This window comes from Lithobates pipiens, unplaced genomic scaffold (assembly GCF_037356315.1).
Source record: "Lithobates pipiens isolate NorthernLeopardFrog02 unplaced genomic scaffold, aLitPip1_a1.2 Scaffold_25, whole genome shotgun sequence".
NCBI classification, from domain to species: domain Eukaryota; kingdom Metazoa; phylum Chordata; class Amphibia; order Anura; family Ranidae; genus Lithobates; species Lithobates pipiens.
The window spans coordinates 89,426,863-89,450,027 of record NW_027507787.1 but is presented as its reverse complement, the minus strand read 5'-3'; the positions used below and the strand labels follow the sequence as shown (position 1 = coordinate 89,450,027).

General features: G+C 42.5%; 1 protein-coding gene across 2 annotated transcripts; it reads left to right on the top strand.

Annotated features, from left to right (window-relative positions):
- The first annotated feature begins 4,644 nt into the window (after window positions 1–4,644).
- On the top strand, window positions 4,645–17,362 carry LOC143930376 (membrane-spanning 4-domains subfamily A member 4A-like). 2 transcript variants are annotated; one of them, XM_077454656.1, is made up of 7 exons: window positions 4,645–4,689; window positions 6,963–7,220; window positions 8,350–8,460; window positions 9,352–9,408; window positions 11,617–11,745; window positions 14,009–14,128; window positions 16,182–17,362. In XM_077454656.1, the coding sequence occupies exons 2-7, from the start codon at window positions 6,975–6,977 to the stop codon at window positions 16,311–16,313; spliced, it is 795 nt and encodes a 264-aa protein (XP_077310782.1). In that variant the 5' UTR covers window positions 4,645–4,689; window positions 6,963–6,974; the 3' UTR covers window positions 16,314–17,362. The 2 variants fall into 2 exon arrangements, with proteins under 2 accessions (XP_077310782.1, XP_077310783.1); XM_077454657.1 differs by lacking the exon at window positions 11,617–11,745.
- Window positions 17,363–23,165: the final 5,803 nt, after the last annotated feature.

The window sequence follows — 23,165 nt, the reverse complement described above, 5'->3', positions numbered from 1 at the left end:
AAGTGGTTAATAATAGAGCTTGCAGTCAGTAGTGTTAGGAGATAGTGTGTGCTGTCTGCGTGCTCTGTACCCAGTACATACCGCTATAATATAGGGCAGGCCCCTACTTTCAAACATCCAACTTACAAACATCTCCTACTTGCAAACGCAAGGAGACAGCAGCAAGTGAGATGAAAAAAGATGGACGACAAAACAAATTATACAGGGGTGATAACCCTTCCCTATGTTTTCCAAAAAGCTTAAAAATCGTTTTTTTGACTGGAGCTACACTTTAAAAATGTACCGGTTGAAAATGACAAACAGATTCAACTTAACACAACAAACCTACACAGTCCCTGTCTTGTTTGCACCGCCTGTATACTGCTGTTCTGAGTATATAGGGCCTGGGGGCCACACGCATTTCCTTTTTTTAATATGGGTACGGGGTTCCCCTTAATATGCATACAAGACCCAAATAGGCTGGTAATGGGCAGGGAGGGCTACCCATGCCATGTTTCTCAATGATTTCCAACCATATTGCAGGGACCAGATATAACATTAAAACCGCAAGCAGTTTTAAATGGTGTTATTTCCGTTTAATGTCATTTTGTGCAGGGACTGTTCTAAACACGGGAAACACGTGGCACTTCACAGGCATACTACAGACACCCCCCAGGCACCATATTTAAAGGAATATTTCACTTTTTTTTTTTCACTTTAATCGTCATTAAAATCAGTGCTCCCGCCAAAACGGCAGTTTTTAAAACTTTTTTTTGCAGTGACCCATGTCCCCTGAGGCAGGAGGCAGGTCCCCAAACCCTTTTTAGGACACTATCTTGCATATTAGCCGTTAAAATTAGCACTTTCCATTTCGAACGTTCGAGTCCCATAGACTTCAATGGGGTTCTAACGTTCGTACCGAACGCGGGGGTCGTTCGCAAGTTCTGGTGCGAACCGAACCGGGGGGTGTTCGGCTCATCCCTATTGATTATTATAAGCACCTCTGTCGGTGCTACATGGCTTGTCGCTTTGACCCTTGTACTGCCACTTCTGCTAGACAGCTTGGTCTGTTTTATGAGGTGGAAAACTAAGGAATCTACTGGCAAAATCAACAGGTAATAAAACTGTTAATGTCAGTGACTCCATTATTTGTCATTTTTTTCTCATAGTTCCTTTTTGGAAACAAAATAAAATGATTTTTATCAAAACCTATATCATCAGCAAGAGAATTGATGTAATTATATCACACTGTATTAATGTTATATTTTAATGTCACAGCTTATCTCTCCAAAATATCACCTACTTTTACATTTATGTTGCACCTCAATTATTCATAATACTGTTTTCATTATATGGCCATCCACAAATAGAATTTTGTTCAAAAGTTTTTTTATGGAACGTTTGTTTCATTTTCTATTAAATGATGGGTTAAAATCAATGATTGCTTTCAACCATAGTGACAAAAAAATGGACATTATCGAATGTACTGATGAGATTTTAAAGTGAAATGTTTGTACCAAAATCTACCAGTGTATGGCCAGCTTAAAAGCCATTTTAAACTTATCAACTTTAAACCAAAGACAAATTCCTTGTGTGCCTGTAGATACTTGGCCAAAAAGCAGATTATTGTTACAAATCTTTCCATAATTACTTTGGTTACTTTTATCATTTCCTCCGCAACCTCTTTTGTAACTGTAACTGAATCTACAATACATTTTTTGAGAAATATAGGAAGGTCAAAACACATACATTTTTATAAAATAATTTTTATTAGAATCAAAATTTAAAAGAACATGGGGCATGCAGTTGCTCCCATAAGGTATTTATTTGGCACAAAAGCACTTTTTAGCAATTACTACATTATGGAGAATATTGGTTTTTAACCACTTCTGGACTGTCACACGCCAATATATGTCCTATCTTTGAAGAGGAATATCGTTGTTATGGCAGTAGCTAGCTAATCCTCTTCTTCATCCGGCGGTCCAGTTTCCGATAATAGTGGTCTCTGTGGCGGATTTGCCACAAGATCACTTTTATTGGCGGTGGGAGAGGTGCCCCCCACCGCTCTCCAGTGCCCTCTGACGCTAACCGGAGCCGTTGGCAGCCGCGGAGGTGATCGGATCCTTCTCTTTGTTAGGTATGGAGATGAGTGAGGGGGAGATGGCCCCCACCCATCTCCACACCCTTGTAATGCGGAAGCGGTGTCAGGGACAATTTTTTAAAAAAATACATTTTTAAATTACAACTTTTTTAAAAAAAAATTATTGCATTTTAGTGTAAACATGAGATCTGAGGTCTTTTTGACCCCAGATCTCATATTTAAGAAGTCCTGTCATGCTATATATATATATATATATATATATATATATATATATATATATATATATATATATATATATATATATATATATATTACAAGCCATGTTTACATTCCTTGTAAAAGGAATAAAAGTGACCCATTTTTTTTTTTTAAAGAACAGTGTAAAAATAAAAAAATAAAAGGTAAAACAAATAAGAAAAAAATATATAATATTTAAACGTGCCCTGTTCTGCCGAGCTCGCATGCATAAGCAAATGCACACTTGAGTAGCACCCTTATATGAAAACATGTTCAAACCACATATGTGAGGTATTGCCATGATTGGTAGAGTGAGAGCAATAATTATGGCCCTAGACCACCGCTGTAACTCAAAACATGCAACCTGTAGAATTTGTTAAAGGGTAAATGTTTGTTGCCATTCAACGAACGTGACATGTTGGGTATCAATTTACTTGGTGTAACATTATCTTTCACAATATAAAAAAAATGGGCTAACTTTACTGTTGTCTTATTTTTTACTTAAAAAAAGTGTATTTTTTTTTTCCAAAAAAAAGTGCGCTTGCAAGACAGTTGCGCAAATATGATGTGACAGAAAGTATTGCAACGACCTCTATTTTATTCTCTAGGGTGTTAGAAAAAAATGTTTTATAATGCTTGGGGGTTCTAAGTAATTTTCTAGCAAAAAAAAAAAACTGTTTTTAACTTGTAAACAACAAATCTCAAAAAAGAGGATTGCTCCTTAAGTGGTTAATGCATGACAATTGATAATGAGTAGAGAGGAGAATTACAGTACTTACCTGTGAATGGAAGAGTATGCAGAAAGGACTGGATGTGCAATGGATATTTATACTAAATTCTATGATCTACTTAAGAAGAGGTAATGTCCATCTGGTGAGCCTTTTAAAATGTTTGAGTACTATTATGATGGATGATCTGGAAGAAAGATATTTGATCACATATTGACTATGGACTTCAAAGTGAATCATGGGCTTATTGGAAATATTTGTTTGTTTATAAGGTGTTTATATTGTGTACTCTGGGTTGTAGGTTTATTACATTTTGTTTCACACTTGGATATTAATTTTGTTTGTAGGATGTTTGTTTTGTTTGTAGGATGTTTAATGTGTACAGTTATAGGGGCTGCTGGCAGTAGCTGGCTCTTCACAAACCGTACAGAGGATGCCTGTCCCCACAAGTACCAGTCTGTACACACTGGCTCTAATAACCCGGTCTGGGGAATGTCTTTTTAAACAGGAGAGGGGTTAGGGCATGGGATACATCAAGCGCGTGCACAGCACCAGGAGGACACTTTTCTTTAGGCTCACAGTCCAGGATTCTGCTGAAGACAGGGGAATGGCCAATATTTGAAGACCCTATGAGAGCCATCTCAGTATATAGCTACCTCTGGCACTTCCCAAAAAGAACACAGTCATCAGGAATCACAACTCAGGGTCAATACTCCTCAGGATAGCTACATACCTTTCAGCTTTCTCCAGACATAGTCCGTTGGAGGAGACAATCCTTCTCCAGATTAGAACGCTTATGGTGAAGTCCTACAGCCAGCTCCTCAGAAGATCACTTCAGGTCCTCAACTCTGCAACAGCAGAGACCTCAAAGAACAACTTCACAGTCCACAGACTGCCTCAGAGCGGCATCATCCCCCAAGGCTTTGGAACCCTCCCTGCTGGAGAAAGAATCTCTCCAGGCCTGATAAATATTTAGGCTGGTCATCTTGAACTTCCTCCCCATAACCTGGATGTTTCTTTTAGACATAGGGGGAAGCAATCAAATTCCATATGAGACCCTGAACAGACTAGAACAAATAACCATTGCTCCCATGACTACAGAAGGAGCCAAAACCTTTGCCTAGTATCCTAAAAATATATTTTTTTATTATCCAGGGGTATATCCTTTTTTCTCCAGCTTCTTGGAAAAGGGAGTGGAATATTTAGAGCACAGGTCTTTGGATTTGTTGATGAATGGAAGGACCTGGTTTGCTAATATTGGTAATATTAACAAATGTTATATATACAACACTCATAACTCATTACTCATAATTGATAATAATCATGATACAAAATTTGTGTTCTACAATCCCAACTCCTAATTCTACTACTTCTACAACAGATGTGCCAATGATAGTCATTCTTTTTGTTAATAATATTACAGATGTCCTTTTCTTTATCTGTAATCAAAGTTTCCTGTTCCTTATCTTTTGGGTGTGTAGCCTTCATTGCTGTTTTTTCCACCACACGTCACTACTGTGTACTGTAAATTGCTTAACTGTATAATTAGAGAAAGTTGTAAAATTGTGCAAAAAGTTGAGTACAAATAGTACCTTTGTAAAGGCACTGTGCAGAGTGACCAACTCATCAGTGACCATTGCACAGGTACAGTACTATATTATTCTATGTAGATGGCAAAGATATAATTAATTGATGTTATGAGTGACTTTACCAAATATATAGCTGGGATTTGTAACTTTCTTAAAAATCTGATTTTTTTTTCTTTGAACTAACTAAACATTTTTAAAATTGTATGTAAGGGGTGTTAACTACCCTGGGATTGTCACTTATTGTACTGAGCCACCCAAAATCTAACTTTAAGGGTCCTTTCACACGGGGCGGATCAGTTCTGATCCGCCCCGTGGATGTCCGTTTGCTCAGCGGGGATCACTCCGCCGATCCCCGCTGAGCAGGGAGATGACAGGTCTGTCTCTGCACACTGCGCAGGGACGGACCTGTCACAGCGCCGCTCTCCCCTATGGGAGATCGGATGACGACGGACCGCAGTGCCCGTCGTCATCCGATCCGATCCGCAGACGGATGGAAAAATAGCTTTTTCCTCCGTCACACTTTTTCGGATCGGAGCGGGTCGGATGTCAGCGGACATGTCACCGCTGACATTCGACGCTCCATAGAGCTCTATGGAGCACCCGTTCAGGTCCGCCTGAAAAACTGACAGGCGGGCCTGAACGGCACGTTGGTGTGAAAGAGGCCTTAAGCTTTAGATTAATGCTAAAAATTGGATTTTAAAATTCACCACACAATAGCACGTGATCATGCTTTCACATAAATGGAGCATTGTGCGATGATGTAATATTTTTTTGTGTACATTTCATCATAGGGAAACATTAGTTATAGCAGTCATCCATGTAGATTTAGGCCCTTTCACACATGCAAGACCGTTCATTGCATCAGTTCAGTCACGTCTTTTCAAAGGAAAGACGGATGGAGTTTTCATCCTTTTTTAATCAGATTTTCATTTGTTTTTAATCTGTTTTTAATCAGGTTTTCATCAGCTATGTATCAGTTTTTCATCAGTTTCTCATCAGTTTATTTACATCCACTATCAATGCAAAAAGGGATGAAAAACTGGCTATTTGTCAGTTTACGTCCATTTTTTCATCCAATCCGGTGTTTAATCCACGCTCATCAGCTTTTCATCCGGTTTTCATCCATGCTCATCAGTTTTTCATCAGTTTTTTTTTTTACATCCACTACCAATGATCATCCATTTACATCTATTTTTCCACAGAGATGTATTGATGTCTGCTTTTCATCCTTCAACAGATGGTGTAAAAAAACAAAAAATGGACAGCATGTGTAAAAGGGGCCTTAGGGTCCGCACTGATCCAACCAGTGGATATCCGCTTGCTCAGCGGGGATCGCCGGAGCAATCTCCGCTGAGCAGGAAGATGACAGGTCTGTCTCTGCACACTGCGCAGGGATAGACCTGTCACAGTGCCGCTCTCCCCTATGGGAGATTGGCTGACGACGGACCGCAATGTCCGTCGTCACCCGATCCGATCAGATGGCGGATGGAAAAATAGCTTTTTCCTCCGTCACACTTTTTCGGATCGGAGCGGGTCCGATGTTAGCAGACATATCACCGCTGACACCCGACGCTCCATAGAGCTCTATGGAGCATCCATTCAGGTCCGCCTGAAAAACTGACAGGCAGACCTGAACGGATCGGTAGTGTGAAAGGGGCCTTAATGTTAATGTATATTTTAAGTGAAATCAGTAAGGTTCACGCCCCATTCTAACTCTGACTCATCATAGAGAGTGTTGAACCTTTTCAGATAGACCACTGATTTAACACAGTGAGCAAAGATCCTTTTCTACAGAATGTGTCAGGGAACAGGCCTTTCTACTAAAGCTGTGGTTGCTTTTGAGAGAAAACAAACTGTATTAAATTGCACTTTTTTTTGTGTTTAGTTGGTCAATATGAAATATTCATTTGCAATATTTCAAATATACATGACCAAAAAAAATAAAAAAATTGTGTTCTTTAATACTGAACATGAATGAAAACATAAATAAATAACATACGATATAAAAATCTTACACATTACTTTCAAAGAATATATACAGTATTATCAATGTGTAGTAGTATGTTAAAAACAAGCCTTCGTTTGTATGTATAGTGAATATGACTTAAATCATGTAACTTAGCGATCCATATGAATCACGAAGAACTATGCCCGCTCATCTGCTGAAAAACAAAACGCTGACCCAACAACACTGATTACAGAAAATGACATGTCCATATTTAATCATGGCCATGTTTGCATTTTTTTTATATTTGCATGGAGTGTGCATAATAATATTCAGTCAGTACATCCTAGGTGTTCATTTATGATATTTTTTTCTCTTTCTAGTGAGATTGTAAAATGTCTTCTACCCAGTTCGGTACTAAATCGGAGAATAATAATTTTGCACAATCGAATCCTGGTGCACTCCCACCTGCCCAGGGGAATGTTCCTCCATATTCCCCTGGACATAATTTATCTCCTAACCCTCAAATGTGGAATGCTCCCACTCTTCAGCAATGGAACAATCCAACAATTATACCACCAATGACTCAGTCAACTATGTTTCATCAAGTATTTCTGCAGGGCAAACCAAAAACTTTGGGGGTAAGTGTGGGAAATGAAAAGATTTTTCTGTGTTTTGCAAGAACAAGCTCCTAAAGGATTGGGTGAAAGTGTTTGCCTGAACCAAAGGTGGGTGAATTTGTTTGCCTGAACTGAGTGTCCAAGAAGATTCATAGGTCGGCATATATTTGGAAATAATTCAACAACCATTTCAATTTACACCTTCTTGAAGACAACTTCTTTCCAACTGAATTTGTATTGACTTTGTATGCTTGTGAAGGCTACCAGACATTACTCACTGATAGGAGAGTCAATATAATTATGCAGCAAAGGAATAATGTTACTTAAACTTGCACTCTACCCCCTCCACTGCCGCCTTTGGCACTTTTGGGGGGGAGTGGGTACCTGGACTTGACAGGTATCCGTATACCCACTTCCTGTTAAGATTGCCGATCGGTGATCTATGACTTTTCCGGCTGATTGTAGAATTGGCTTGAGGTGCCGACATTATGGGATCCCTGGACAGGTAAGTGTCCTTATAATAAAAGTCAGCAGCTACAGTGTTTGTAGCTGCTGACTTATATTTTTTCTGAAGGAGCATGGAGCTCCTCTTTAATCAGTATCAGTCTGACTTAATGTACCACAATTCAGAAAGTCATTATCAGTGCATTATCAAGTAGCAGAGGGTGCTGGGGTGATATATACATACACTACATTTTGTCATAAAATATTGCCCTAATAACAGAGTTTAGTACCTCCTATATACCAGCTAGACTGTGCTAGATCATATACAATCCTAAACCAGAGTCCCAAGGTTTGACTGAGTAGTAAACAATCTGCTGAAGATCAACTATTTACATGGTTAAAGCAAATCTGTCTGTAGTCTGTTATGTAGATTTTGATGTAAGTCTTTGTCTTCATTTTCTAAAACTGCCAGCTGAGTAGGAAGGTCCACATACACAATGATCACCTGATCTCAGTTGGACATGCTTAGATAGGCCTTATGGGCTCCCCAGTAGTAGAGGTGAGTTGCAACTGCATTCTCTGTTCAGTGTCCCATGTTACTGAATGAAGATACATTATCCATTGTCACCATTTTTAAAATTTAGACATTTAAAAAAACTAGGTGTAGTCAGCATGGAAAATAACTGTCTTGCTGTCCTGATTTTAGAATATCCTGATTGCTGTCGGCATCTTACACCTTGGGATGGGTATTGGTCTAATTTTCACAGCATCCTATACTGCGGTGTACAGTGGAATCCCATTCTGGGGACCTGTTTTTGTAAGTAAAAAAATACTTTGTTTTCATGAAAATGAAACAATGAATTTATGTTCCTAACTTAGAAGGTGCCAATGTGTAAAATGTAGTTTGAAACAATACAATTACTTGTCTATTTATTTGTTTATTTAAGTGGTATGGTTTGGGGAATTGTTAGGGGTTGCTGTCTAATGTAGATATTGCTTTTAGTTTTGTTTAGGTTTTTTAAAATGATAATATTTGGCATTTGTGATACAGTGTATGCTTAATCAATACATTTTCTTATTTAATTTGTCTTTAAAATTAATGGTTAAGTGCTATAATGTGATCAAGATTTAAGTCATAGATATTTTCTTTCTTGTTTGTCTTGACAATATACCATTTGGAAATTGACTAATACTAAACTACCCGTCCGCAATGTACTGCGAATGGCTGGCTGGCCTGCCCGTGTATGCACAGTGACGTCATGGTATGTTGCTGTCTGTTTCCGGATTTAGGGAGGAGGGAGTGCCCCCCTCCCCTCACCGACAGTCTGTCAGCAGGTCCAAGCCAATTATTCATGGTGGAGACCTGCTGATTAGCTGTGTCCAATCACAGCCAAAAGCCCTGTGTTGACACTTAACTCACTGGGAACTGAATTCACAAAGCGCTGGGCGACTCGCGCACGCGCAGTTGGAAACGGGCAGTGAAGTCGCAAGGCTCCACTGCCTGTTTCCCTTAGCCAAAATGGCGGCGCCGGGACCCGAGAGCCGAGGGACGGGTCAGCCTCGGGCGACCGACATCGCGGAAGCCCTGGACAGGTAATTGCTTATTAAAAGTCAGCAGCTACAGTGTTTGCAGCTGCTGACTTTTAAATTTGTTTTTTTTTTTAAACCGGCCCTCCTCTTTAAAGTGCATTTTGCTTATATATTTCAGAACTTCGTTGCAGGGTCTTTCTCACTGGGAGCTGTGTCCAAACCTTCCACGTCTCTGGTAAGTGAGCCAATATAATAGCCCCTTATACAAAACTTAATTCTGATTGCTTCTACTGCAAAGAATATGCTAAAAAGTCATGCGCATTAAAATTGACCTCTATGATGGTTGGATTGTGGGGGTGTCCAATCACCCTCTGGTCCCTTACATCTCCTTAAATTCATTCCTATATACTGTATTCTGATATCTGAAATCAGTGGCAGCTGGTGCTAAATATTTTTTTGTGGGGGAGGGGGGGGGGCGGTCAAACCAACAGCAACCCCCCTTGGAGGAAATGGACAGCAAGCATCCCCTACCCACAAACGCCCGGTGTTAGACGGATGAGAAGAAGGTGGGGATCCACCGCCACCCCCTCCCCTCTGCAGGAGACAGATCTTACCTTAGGAGACAGGGGGAAGGAAGAGCCGGGCCATTGCTTCTCCTCCCGGATGAACAGGAAGTGGGTCCTGAGACCCAATTGGGTCCCAGGACCCGCTTCCTGATTTGTCGGCAGGAGAATCTGGAAGACAATAGCAAATATTAATTCACTATTATCACAGAACTGGGTGGGCTCAGCGCTCCAAGCCCACCTTTTTTTTTGGAAACCAATTAGAGCCTTGGGCTCTAATAATGTGCTTAAAAAAAATAAAAACCCATTGGAATCCATGCATCTGGCGCCGTTCATGTAGATTAGGGGTCAGATACATGGATTAAGGGGGCAGCGCCCCTGCTCTCCGTATAGACTGGCTGCCACTGTCTGAAATTCTGAAAGGGGTTCTAACCCATCAATGCGCTATTCAAAGCTAAAAAAAGGTTTTGGCTTTAGATTAAATTTTAAGCTTTCATGTTGTATTGCTTGGCTTAGATAACAAATTCAGCAAGGAGAGTAAGGCACCCCTGATAAGGTAATAGGTGGGTAGAATAATTCCTAAACAGTAATTGCACCACTGGAGTGACCAAGACATGGATTTATTGCTCTTGTGCAGGGAACATTCTTCACCTTCTAGCTTCCATATCACAGTAAAACATACACAGGTGGGACAATATTGAATGGGAGCCATTAACATTCTGTGCAATACTAACAGCAGAATCATAAGTAGATTGGGTCCTTAGTTGGGTTGAAGCTCTGGCCTTCAAGAAGCTTCCCTAATGCTGACCTCATAGCAGTCACCATGCTGCCCCTAAGAATATAAAAAGGAAAGGAATGTTTTCTATGCACCATTCATAACCAACCAACTAAAATCGGGAAAACCGTTCTTCTGTGTGCTGGTCCGACGGTCCAAATACGACGCAAGGGAAGCTATTGGCTACTGGCTATTGAACTTCCTTGTTTAGTCCCGTTTACATCATCACATTCAAATCAAACAGACTTACGAATGGACTTAGGCCGTTCATGTGTGACCAAGTCCGTTCATTCGAAAAGACCGTTGGAACTCCGCCGAAAGTCTGTCGGGGAAGACCGTTGGACCTAGTCTGCCGGAAAGTCTGGTCATGTGGACACAGTGTGTGCAGAGAGGTGCAGTACTCATGTGTCAGGTTACGACAAACCTGATGTTGCTTCTTCTAGAGTGCAGATTAGCAAAATGCAGCACGTACAAGCTAGTAAAAAATAATTCTATTTTTTCAAACGCTGCCTGCTTACAACTGGTATTATGACATAATAATTAAAAATTAACAATGGGTATTCTGACCGAAACAAAATACATAAAGGTTAAAGTGGGTTGTAAAGGCTGAAGGTTTTTTACCTTCATGCATTCTATACACAAAGTTAAAAAAACATTTTATGTGCTGCTCCCCCCACAGCACTCCTAATAGTCACCTGAGCCCCCTCTTGATCCAGTGATGTGCACGGGAGCCTCAGCTGTTCTGGGTCTCCCTCTCTTTATTGGCTGAGACACAGCAATGGGAGCCATCGGCTCCCAATGCTGTCAATCACAGCCAGTGAGCCAATGAGGAGAAAGTGGGGGGCTGGTCCGGACCGCAGCTCTATGTGTCTTATGGATGCATAGGGCGGGGCTCCAGAGCGAGCACTCACCAGTGCCCTTATAGCAAACAGCTTGCTATTGGGGGCACTGGTCAATAGGGTGTACCCAGGAGTACTGGCAGGGGATCTGAGAAGATGAGGATTGGTGCTGCTCTGTGTAAAACCATGTCATCTTTATTATTAAAAAAATAATAATAATATCACTCAAAGATGCGTTTTTAAGCAGTGTCTTTATTTTCTTACAGATAAAAGGCTCCCTGGGCTTGTGCATTATAATATCCATTTTCTCTCTTGTTGGACTGATACTGAACATTGTGGATTTCTTTGTTTTATATTATTGCTATGGTTCTTATTATGAATGTAATAATTTAGTTGTAAGTATATCTATCTATCTATCTATCTATCTATCTATCTATCTATCTATCTATCTATCTATCTATCTATCTATCTATCTATCTATCTATCTATCTATCCTGCTACCTGTCCAAGGCTCAGAGCAAAGCAGACTTGTTTAACTGTATTTTCCATTTATAGGTTAAACAATTTTAAATATTAATTCATCCCAAAAGTGATATTTTAGTCATAGGAAGAACCTGTCTCAATTGAGCCAACTGGCTTCCTAATGCTGAAGTTTAGCTGAAAAAAATTCCCTACATCTTAAGTTACACCACTTGCATTCAGCTGGATCCTGAAAAAAATGAAGGGATGCCTATCCTCTTCCTTGCTCTGAACATCCGGTGCTGCAATGGTTACCAGCTTCCGATTTACAGGCTCCCTCCTCCTCCTCCCTTGAGAAACCTTTTTCACTAAGTACAATGCTTGTAAACAATCTATGAATATAGGAGAGAATCCTGTGACTGACCAGACTCCAAAGGCCTCTTTCCCACAACTCTGGCCAGTGTTTGAGGTGGTCTGTGGGTAGAGGGTGGGGCTTATTGGAACCTGGAAGCTCCCTTTAATGATAATGAGGGCCCCAGATATAGATTTTCCCCTATGTGAGTTAGTAAGGGGCACATGATACCCCTACTCAATCACAAAAAAGTCACCTAGAAATAAATCATGATGTTCTCTGAAAGCCGACTTTGCAGAAAAAAAAAAAAGCTACGACTGATCACAAAGGTAAAACTAGCCAAACGACAGCTCTGCGATCTGTCATCAACTATATAAAGGAAGGGGGATGGATAGAGGTATTATGCCTCCAATTTAGAGGCATAATACGCATAAAAATTGGACAAATCTGATCACTCCAGGCAGGGGCGTAACTATAGGGGGTGCCGGAGTTGCGACCGCAACTGGGCCCTGTGATGCAGGGGGCCCATGCAACCCTCTCTACATATGGCCAGCAGCAGCATAGGCAGCTAGCACACACTATTACATACCCCCTCCATATCCCCCTGGGGACAGGGACCCCTTCCCACGTGAGGACAGGGACCCCTTCCCACGTGAGGACAGGGACCCCCACCTCCCCTGGGGACAGGGACTCCTTCTCACCTGGGGGCAGTAACTTCATCTGCCCTGGAGAAAAGGACCTCATCTCTTCTGGGGGCGGGGATACAATTCTGCCTAGGGATAGTCCCCCAATGGGGCACCTAAAAATGTAAAAAAATAAATGAATAAAAACTACTGATACCAGTGGTGGAACTACAGGGCTCACAAAGGTCATACCTGTGACCACGCCCTGGAGTTCCACCACCGGACTCGGAGGGAAGGGCCCTGGCTGGGGTTCAGGGGGGGCCCTTCATGGTTTCTTGCATCAGGGCCCTGAAGGTTCTAGTTACGCCACTGATTCCAGGTTACTCTGATATCAAATGCCCACAAATTGCTTCCACATTAGACTCCATATGACAGAGACTCTGCCAAAAATATAATGTCAACAAAGGAGATGGACATCTCAAAAAAAAAAGGTTTATTAAAACAATTTCAAAAATACACACTCACAATACAGAAGAAACATAATTGGTTGGAAACATTTCTGTTTTTATATTGATTCACACGTTTTTATCTGGCAGGGTCTCTGTCATATGTAGTCAATCTTATGTGGAAGGATTTTTTTGGCGTTTGATATCAGAGTAACCTGATTTGTGCGCCAGTGGTCCACAGTTTATGGTAAGAGGCAGTGTGTGCACACCCACTGGTGGAGGATTCCTCACAAGATTTCTTGTTCACATTATCTGGGCTCTCAATAAAACCGGCTCACAGAGCTCCAGGGCGACTGCCGTCCGCATTTGGAAAGGGTCCTGTGTGTCTTCTGGTCCGATTCAGGTGCGAATTCAGGCAAAAATTCAGACCTGAGTCACACCTGAATCCATGAACAAGGACGCACCAGACCCGAAGCTGTGAGCCACAGCCACGGCATTTGCGAATGGAGCCTAAAGGTAAGTGATGTTACTAAAGCTGTTTTTTTTTTTTTTTTTTAGATAAACTTCAGTTGTAAATGTCTTATGTGCTTTTAACAAAGAGATGTCCTTGTCATAATTTCCAACTCTGTCCCTGATCACCAGGGAGTTTTGAGTATTACAGATATTCCTGCTAAAATGTCTATAAGGAGATAGAAAAAACTGTCAGGTGTTATAACTCCACAGCATCTAAATATCAGGTTTGGGTATACTCACCCTTTCATTTTTTTCCCCTGTACAGATTGGAGGTCATGTTCTTCGTGGACTTTTTATTTTTACATATCTGCTGCAGTTCTCTGTTTCCATTAGCCTTTCTGTGTTTGGCTGCCGGGCTGTCTCAAATCCAACACCACCCACCCAGGTAAGTGCTAGAGAATTCATATCTTTTTAGATTTGCAGAGCTTTAACACAACGTCAAAGGGGCCTCTTGCACCATGCATGCATTTGTGTGTTGCAGTGACACTGATTTTAAATGGCATCTCAACTCACAACCATAACACATCTATTGCCGCGTACACACGGGCGGACTGTATGGCGTACTTAGTCCGTCGAAACACATTTCAGCGGACAGTCCGCTCGTGTGTGGGCTTCAGTGGACTTTTTCAGCGTGCAGTCTGGCGTACTAAGAATTTCTGATTTTTCGAAATTCTGTCCGTCGTACTTTGGTTTCAGCGGACAATCCACTCGTCAGTATGCTAGTTCGACGGACTAAGAATGGCGCATGCCCAGAAAGGATTTACACGGCGGAAAGGTGCTTTGCTGTGTATTGGACTTCCTATTTCTAGTCCCGTCGTACGTGCTGTACACGTCATCGCGCAAGCTTTCGACGGACTGTTTGTGCATCCGTGTGTGGTCAAGTCCGTTCAGTCGAAAGTACGACGGACTGTCCGTCGGATTGTATGATGAACTAAGTACGCCATACAGTCCGCCCGTGTGTACGCGGCATAAGTTACAGTTCAGAGCAGCACACAAAATTCTTAGCAATGTGCTGCAAAAATATGCAGCAGAACCTTTTTGTGCATTGAGGTGCGACCATTTTGAATAGGCTACATAATACAGGAGCCCCATAGTGCCTCAATTCACTAAAATTGCATCTTCTGTGGCCCACTGCATTCTGGGGCAAATGGACTCCTATAGTTCCCAGTTGAATCCTTTTACACTGATCACTAATGTTATGCCGCGTACACACAAGTGGACTTGTCGCTGGACTGAACTCAGAAAGACTTTTTGACGGAGTTCTGACGAAACGGACTTGCCTACACATGATCACACCAAAGTCCGATCGTTTAGAACGCGATGACGTACGACAGGACTAGAAAAAGGAAGTTCAATAGCCAATAGCCAATATCTGCCCTTGCATAATTTTTGGTCTGTTGGAACAGCATACAGAAGAGCGGTTTTCTCGATAGGAACTGATTCTGGTGGAGTTCCGGCGGAAAGATTTGAAACTTCCTATTTCTAGGTCCGTCTGAATTTTTGAAAAAAATAGTCAGATGAAGCCCACACACGAGCGGAATGTCTGACGGAATCGTTCTGTCTGAAGTTTTTTGCCAGAAAGTCCACTTGTTGTGTACGCGGCATTAGAAGACACTACAATTTTTACTATCGGCCTTTCTTTTCTGCATTAATTATTCATAGTAGGTGAGGTTGAAAAAAAGACAAAAGGCATTTATTTTAAGAATATTATGGAAATAATTTGTTAAGGGATTGGTAACAAAACTATCTGTCCTGGGTGTCAAATATGCTAGGTAAGCCACATTACTTATTCTTTTATTTAAAACTCTATTCAGTGTATTGATTAAATGTTCCATGAGCTGTAGGTGTAATTCTTTTGATCAGGGGTTTCTCAAACACCTAGAAACGTTTTCAAGTTTAAAGGGTTGAGAAATGCTGTATTAGGAAGTCCCGTTGTTCTGCCTAATAGAGTCCGGCCATCCATATGTGTCCGCTCCGTACTGCGCATGCGCAGTACGGAGCAGACGAAGCTTCGGAAAATCTCCGAAGCTGAACGGCGCCTGCGCCGTGAGTGGAGGAGGTAGCCCCACTATCCAAGCGGACATAGGGTTTAGAATTTTAGAGGGCCCCTCGCGGGCGAGCTTCGCTCGCCACGCTTCGGGCTCGGCCTCGCTGCGCTCGCCACGCTTCGGGCTCGGCCTCGCTGCGCTCGGCTCTATTTTATTCTAACTCTATGTCCACTTGGATAGTGGGGATAGAACCTGGACTCACGGCGCAGGCGCCGTTCGTCCTCGGCAATTTTCGGAATCTGTGCTCCTGTGTACTGCGCATGCGCAGTACGCAGGGGACAGCATCTGATGGAGGACCCTATTTCACAAGACACCGGCTAAGGAGTGAAGGTACTTATTATCTCTGTGTTTGTTGTATAGCTATACATCTAATATATTATTTTTTCCCAGGTAATTGTGGTACAGAGCTGTCCTGCAGCTCTGCAGTCATCAGCAGTTCCTGGATCCTATCCTGTCTACCCTTCACAACAACCAATCCCTTACATGACGCAAACCGGGATGGGTGGTGGACCAACAGCGTAACAGAATCGTCTAGCTTAAAGAGACATGCCTTTCTTTTACTCCTTTATTGCACAACCCCTTCTCCCTCATATAAGCTTTAGAATGAATTTATTTGGTGGCCATTTGTAAAGATTCCTCCTATCTTTATTACATGGATACTGTCACTATATCAACATACACAGTGTCCCAAAGAGAATGACTTCAATAACTCTCAAACCTGTGCAGTCTTGGTAAGAATTAAGAGCACTTTATGCAGTACTACAGAAGAAAAAGAGAAATGAGTTACCATGGACATACAGAACATATTGTGAAAAAACTGAGGAAACCAGGATAATTCAAATAATACAAATACAATTTGGAGTGATGACCTTCTTCTAACAACAGATGTAGAAAATGGGGATAAACCTCCTATAGCTAGAGAAGAATTGCTTTTGTCTACGTTGCATTTATTTTTGAAAATGTACATTTAATTTAAGCAATTGCATTTTTTATATTAATGTATTAAGCATTGTTATAAATGGCTCTTTGGGTGTCAGCGGCTTGTTAGCAGGCGCCTACTTTCTGTTATGGGTATTTGTGTTAAACATTACTAATGTCTAGTTACTTTGAAGTTTTGGCTGACGGTTGTAGGGGTTGGGTCATTTGTGACATAGTTTTCCCTGCAAGTGTGTCCCTTCTGCTTGTGAAGGGCATAAATGCAGGGGAGCTGACCCTATAGGGGTTCTGAGGTGGGAAGCAGCCAGTGAGCACCTGTCTTACTATGTAAGCTTTTCTTCAGGCCACGTCCCCTCTTCAACCATGAGACCTGTAATTGGGGCGACCACTGTACTACTACAGTTAAGCACCACAGCCAAATAGCACAGCAAACATCGTAGCCAATGCTCCTGATGATGTTGCATTCAGATGATGAAATGTATAGGGAGGGGCTTCTGGTGATGTCACTTCCACTTCATTGGAACGCTGGAGAACACAGCAGTGGTATCAGTTTAAATTTCAAGCTCTTGGTTTTAAAATACATGTAAGTGCACTACAATTTTTTATGTGGATTTAATAAACTTATTACACCACGAGAGGCTTTTTCTGCTGTACATTTTCTGCCACTATTGAGGAACTTAAAGGGACAATAGAGTATTGATCATACTGGAGGAGAACCCAGCAAATGGTACATCAGTTGCAAAGCATAGTTTGACTTTGTTTTTGCAAGAAGTCAACATCATCTAGTGAGTGCAGTGTGTGGATAAAGGGCACAGAGGAGTGGAAGACATATAGTGCCTTAAAAAAGTATTCATACCCCTTGAACTTTTTCACATTTTGTCATGTTACAACCAAAAATGTAAATGTGTTTGTTTTTTAGGATTTTATGTAACAGACCAACACAAAGTATAACATAATCGTGAAGTGGAAGGAAAATGATAAATCGTTTTCAATTTTTTTTTTACTTTTACTTTATCTGAAAGTGTGCCATGCATTTGTATTCAGCCCTCCCATAGTCAATACTTTGTAGAACCACCTTTCGCTGCAGTTACAACTGCAAGTCTTTTTGGGTATGTCTCTACCAGCTTTGCACATCTAGAAAGTGACATTTTTGCCCATTTCCCTTTGAAAAATAGCTCAAGCTCTGTCAGAGTGGATGGAGAGTATCTGTGAATTGAAATTTTAAAGTCTTGCCACAGATTCTCAATTGGATTTAGGTCTGGACTTTGACTGGGCCATTCTAACACGTGAATATGCTTTGATCTAAACCATTCCATTGTAGCTCTGGCTGCATGTTTAGGGTCATTGTCGGTGAACCTTTCCACCCCAGTCTCAAGTCTTTTGCAGACTCTAAAGCCTTGTACACACGATCGGATTGTTGACCAACAAAACCATGGACTTTTGTCTGAAGGGTGTTGGTCCAAACTTGTCTTGCATACATACGGCACACAATTGTTAGTCAACAAATAAGAACGTAGTATTGTACTACGTTGTTTTTCAGCTCTTAAGTGCCACCCTTTGGGCTCCTTCTGCTAATTTTGTGTTAGTAGAAGTTTGGTGAGTGTTGATTCATGCTTTTCATTTTGTGCTTTTCATGTCACACTTTTCAGTTCCTTTCTGAATGGCCGTTCGTCAACCAGCCATGTTGCGGAATCGGAGGAGGAAACTTGTTATTTATTATTGGCCTTGGAGTTATTGCTTTGACGTTATTTTTTTGGTTGAATAATGATTTGATTTTATATATTTTCTATATTTTTGGATGCATAGAATGCACATTTTGGTTAAGTTCTATTGGTAGATAGTATGTCTAATTTTATTTGTTTTCTTTTTTTAATGCACAATAAAAAAAATTGTGGAGAATAATACTTGGCTATGTGTTTTACTTCAAATGACAGTTTGGGAGTAGGCAGTTACATTTAAAAAAAAATACAATGTAAAATTGACAAGGGACACCAACATAATTGTATCGTTGATCTTAAAAACTACGAGATAATGGTGTTGTAGTAACTTGCACTAAAAAAATACAAATAACAAGCATAATAATAATATTCTTGATATCACTAGAAGAAAAAAGCCTTTGAAAAATGGTTTGCAATAACTCCATCAGTATCAACAGCAAAGCAGCTTCATTATTATCCCATTAAAGAAGAAGAGAATGTGCTCTGCATTTTGAGATTTCATAATTTGCCACCTCACGAATGTTAATTCTCCATTACGAACGCTAGTTTACAAGACCAATGATTCTGGCTCGTCCTTGCTTCTGAGCATGCTTGTTAATACTTTCACTTTTGTCCGACAGACTTGTGTACACACGCTTGGAAAATCAGACAACAGACGTTTGTTCATGGAAAATTTAAAAACCTGCTAGCTAACATTTGTCTGCGAAAAATCCGACAACAATTGTTGTTCCACTAGATTTTAGTTATGGGTATCAGAGTAAAGGGGGCTGAGTACAAATGAACACCACGCTTTTCAGATAATTATTTGTAAAAAAAAATTAAAACTATTTATCATTTTCCACTTCAGAATTATGTGCCACTTTGTGTTGGTCTGTCATATAAAATCCCAATAAAATACATTTACTTTTTTGGTTGTAACATAAAAAAATGTGCAAATATTCAAGGGGTGTGAATACTTTTTCAAGGCACTGTATTTTTATATATTTTTTACAGTGTGATTTAGGTTAACCTATTTGTTAATAAATTAATTTTAAGGACCAAACAGGGTTCCTGTACAATTAACATTGGAGCTGCTGCAGAGATGTGTGAACCGGCTCCATAGAGAACCGGTCACAATCTCCTGCTTTGTAAATTGAATGTAGAGAAACCCGCATTCAATTCGCAATAGTGTGAACCCAGCTTGAATGTATAGGTCTGCCAGTTAAAGGACTTTTGTTACAAAGAAAAGTGTGTATGGTGTATGGAGAAGAACTTAGAAACTGGGAGTGTAACCATGTTAGCCCTCTGGGTTGAGTAGAGACAAATACAAGTGTTAATCCATGTTGTTAAGTGTATGTAAGAGAACAACACAATCAACCTTTATGATTGTGGAGGAAGATGAAGAGGAATAGCAGCCAGGGAACAGGAGTTATGGGAGCTCACGTTCCCCACCTAGTGGCTTGGTCTTCATCTTGGAGCCTGCTGCAGTATAGGGTTTACCTAGGGTCCTATCCTTGGGTTGCAATGTGCAAGGCCATGCGAATCAGAATTATGGTGGCTTCCCTCTGTGCCCAAGAGACTGAATTAACTAAAGATGAAAGAAGAGTTGAGAGTGTGAGTTAAGATTATAATGTCAAATGAAAATGTGAGAGGGCTTGTGGAGTTTAGGAAATGCTAAGAATTCATTGCTTCAAACAATACAGGATCCAATGATGTAGCCATTGGTTGAGGAAGAGACGTGGTCATTCTGGTGTGTGGGGCTACTTTGTCAACTGGCTTCTGACCTGAATTGTGTTATTCCCTGCACTTAACAGTTAGGCCGCGTACACACGGGCGGACTGTTGGCTCAACTTTGTCCGCTGAACAGTGTTTCAGCGGACAGTCCGCTCGTGTGTGGGGCTTCAGCGGACAGTTTCAGCGGACAGTTTGACGAACAAAGTTTTTCGGAAATTCCGAAAAACTGTCCGCTGAAACTTGGTTTGAGCGAACAGTCCGCCCGTGTGTAGGCTACTTTCGAAATGAGCAAACTGTTCCCGCTCGGAGGAAAGTCTGCTCATTTCGAGCGCGTGTGCAGGTAGGCGTGGCCCGCGACGGAGACGTCGCGGGCTCCGCCGCCTGGAATGGACTTAAAGGGGAACCCCAACGCCGAAAAAAATCGGCGTGGGGGTCCCCCCAAAGTCCACAACAGACCCTTGTCCGAGCACGCTACCCGGCCGGCCAGGAAAGGGGGGGCGAGCGAGCGCACCCCCCCTCCTGAGCCGTACCAGGCCGCGTGCCCTCAACATGGGGGGTGCCTTGGGGAAGGGGGGGCCGCGCGGCCCCCCCACCCCAAAGCACCTTGTCCCCATGTTGATGAGGACAAGGGCCTCTTCCCGACAACCCTGGCCGTTGGTTGTTGGGGTCTGCGGGTGGGGGGCTTATCGGAATCCGGGAGCCCCCTTTAATAATAATAATAATCAGCGCGGCTCTGGCATTCCGGCTGGAGAGAGCGACGTGTCAACATCTCCTGGAGAAGAACAAGAAGAACAAGAAGAATAACAAGAACGGAAGGCGGCGGCGACAGCGGCGACAGCGGCGACAGCGGCGACAGAAGACCGGGCCACCGCCTGCAAAAGAGCTATAAGAAGGTGCGGTGGCCCGACAGAAGAACCGAAGAGGGGGACAAGACCCCCGAAGTCGGGAGAAGAGGCCGGCGGCGGGGAGGAAGAAAGCCGGACTCCTCCGCTAGCAAAAGAGCTACAAGAAGATAGCGGAGGAGTCCGGCGAGAAGACCCCCGAAGACGGAAGACCCCCGGAGCTGTGCAATAAAATATTTTATCTCGTGTGTTGTGTTTTTTTTTGGGTACTTTTATTTTACAGGTGAATGGGTAGGGGTACATTGTACCCCATACTCATTCACATAGGGTGGGGGGCCGGTATCCGGGGGCCCCCTTATTAAAGGGGGCTCCCGGATTCCGATAAGCCCCCCGCCTGCAGACCCCGACAACCAACGACAACCAACGGCCAGGGTTGTCGGGAAGAGGCCCTTCCCGACATGGGGACAAGGTGCTTTGGGGTGGGGGGGCCGCGCGGCCCCCCTTCCCCAAGGCACCCCCCATGTTGAGGGCACGCGGCCTGGTACGGCTCAGGAGGGGGGGCGCGCTCGCTCGCCCCCCTTTCCTGGCCGGCCGGGTAGCGTGCTCGGACAAGGGTCTGTTGTGGACTTTGGGGGGACCCCCACGCCGATTTTTTTCGGCGTTGGGGTTCCCCTTTAAGTCCATTCCAGGCGGCGGAGCCCGCGACGTCTCCGTCGCGGGCCCCGCCTACCTGCACGCGCGCTCGAAATGAGCGGACTGTTGCCTCGTGTGTGGGCGAGTCCGCTCATTTCAAAAGTTGCGCGGACTTAGTACGACGAACAAAGTTTGCCGTATTTGTCCGCTCAAAAAGTGCCGTGTGTGGGCGTGTTCGTTCATTCAAAAGTTTGAGCGGACTGTTTGACGAACTTAGTTTCGGCAGACAGTCCCCGCGTGTGTACGCCGCCTTAATCAGAATTCTATGTTATTGGCCTGTAGGTCATGTGGTTGGCCACTAGGAGGCAATCAGTTGCCTTCTCTCCTTACAGAATCATTCTCTCTGCAGTGTTCACACCACTACCAAGGACATTCCTCACTCTGCATGTAAAGGTAGGCAGGGCATAGTGGATGTTTGTAGTAAGAAAATGACACCTCTATATGTTCCCCATTAACTTGTTGGGTGCCAAGTGTAAGAGGCACACAGGAGGCCTATCCCGGGGTATGTTCTTCTGGGCTACACCAGGCGGCAAGCAGGGTCAGTTGTTATAACGGGAATTGCACCTTACCCGAAGGCGTGCTCATCAAAGCTGGGACCAGACAAGGGCTGCGGTCTTGTGAAATTCAAACATTTAGGCAGTCCCCCATCTCAGAGATGAGTCCCTTGTGTGTAGCATTGTATGTGGAATTCCTCCTAGATAGTGTCCCATATTCTACACCAGGACTGGTGCTACCACTAGGCAAACTAGGCAGCTGCCTGGGCGCAATGCTGCCTAGGGCACCCGACCACTGGTATTCCTACTCTCTTCTCTCTGCAGCAAGCAACTAAGTCTCAGCATCAGCAGGCAGCCGCCCCTCGTTCGCACATAGGGGTTGATTTACTAAAGGTAGAAATAGACTTTGCACTTTCATGGGCATCCGCAGAACTTTTTCCAAGGGGGGGCATCATTTCAAGGCCACTCATGCTCAGCCCCTTTTCGACAATCTCATGAAAATCTTTCCACTGGTAATACATGTGGGTTATATAACAGATAATTCTGTATTGGAAGTTACTCTGGCAGCTGTGTTCCATGCCCATATAGCCTAGAGAATGTACATCTTTTTACATTGCAATACATCTGTTGTGGCCATATTTTGATCTCATACTGTCACTGTATAGGCTGTTTTCATCAAGATAAAAAATATGGCAACAACAGATGTATTGCAATGTAAAAAGATGTACATTCTCTAGGCTATATGGGCATGGTACGCAGCCACCTGAGTAACCTTGCGGACGCCCATGCTTTCAAAAACCAGCTCTGGAAAAAATTTCATACCAGCCTCACAGCATTATTATACCAGCCCAACAGCATAACGTCATTATTTTCTTGTTCATGAAAGGGAAAAACCATACATTTTAAAGCACATTTGATGAAGAGAGTATTAGCTATAGATATGAAATCACATAGGGCTTTTATATATATATTCAAATT

Excerpts from the sequence above, each read along its gene's own strand:
- LOC143930376 (XM_077454656.1), top strand. The coding sequence starts at position 6,975 with ATGTCTTCTACCCAGTTCGGTACTAAATCGGAGAATAATAATTTTGCA. Across the intron at positions 7,221-8,349 it reads GCAAACCAAAAACTTTGGGG|AATATCCTGATTGCTGTCGG; the intron begins GTAAGTGTGGGA and ends TCCTGATTTTAG. Across the intron at positions 8,461-9,351 it reads CATTCTGGGGACCTGTTTTT|AACTTCGTTGCAGGGTCTTT; the intron begins GTAAGTAAAAAA and ends TATATATTTCAG.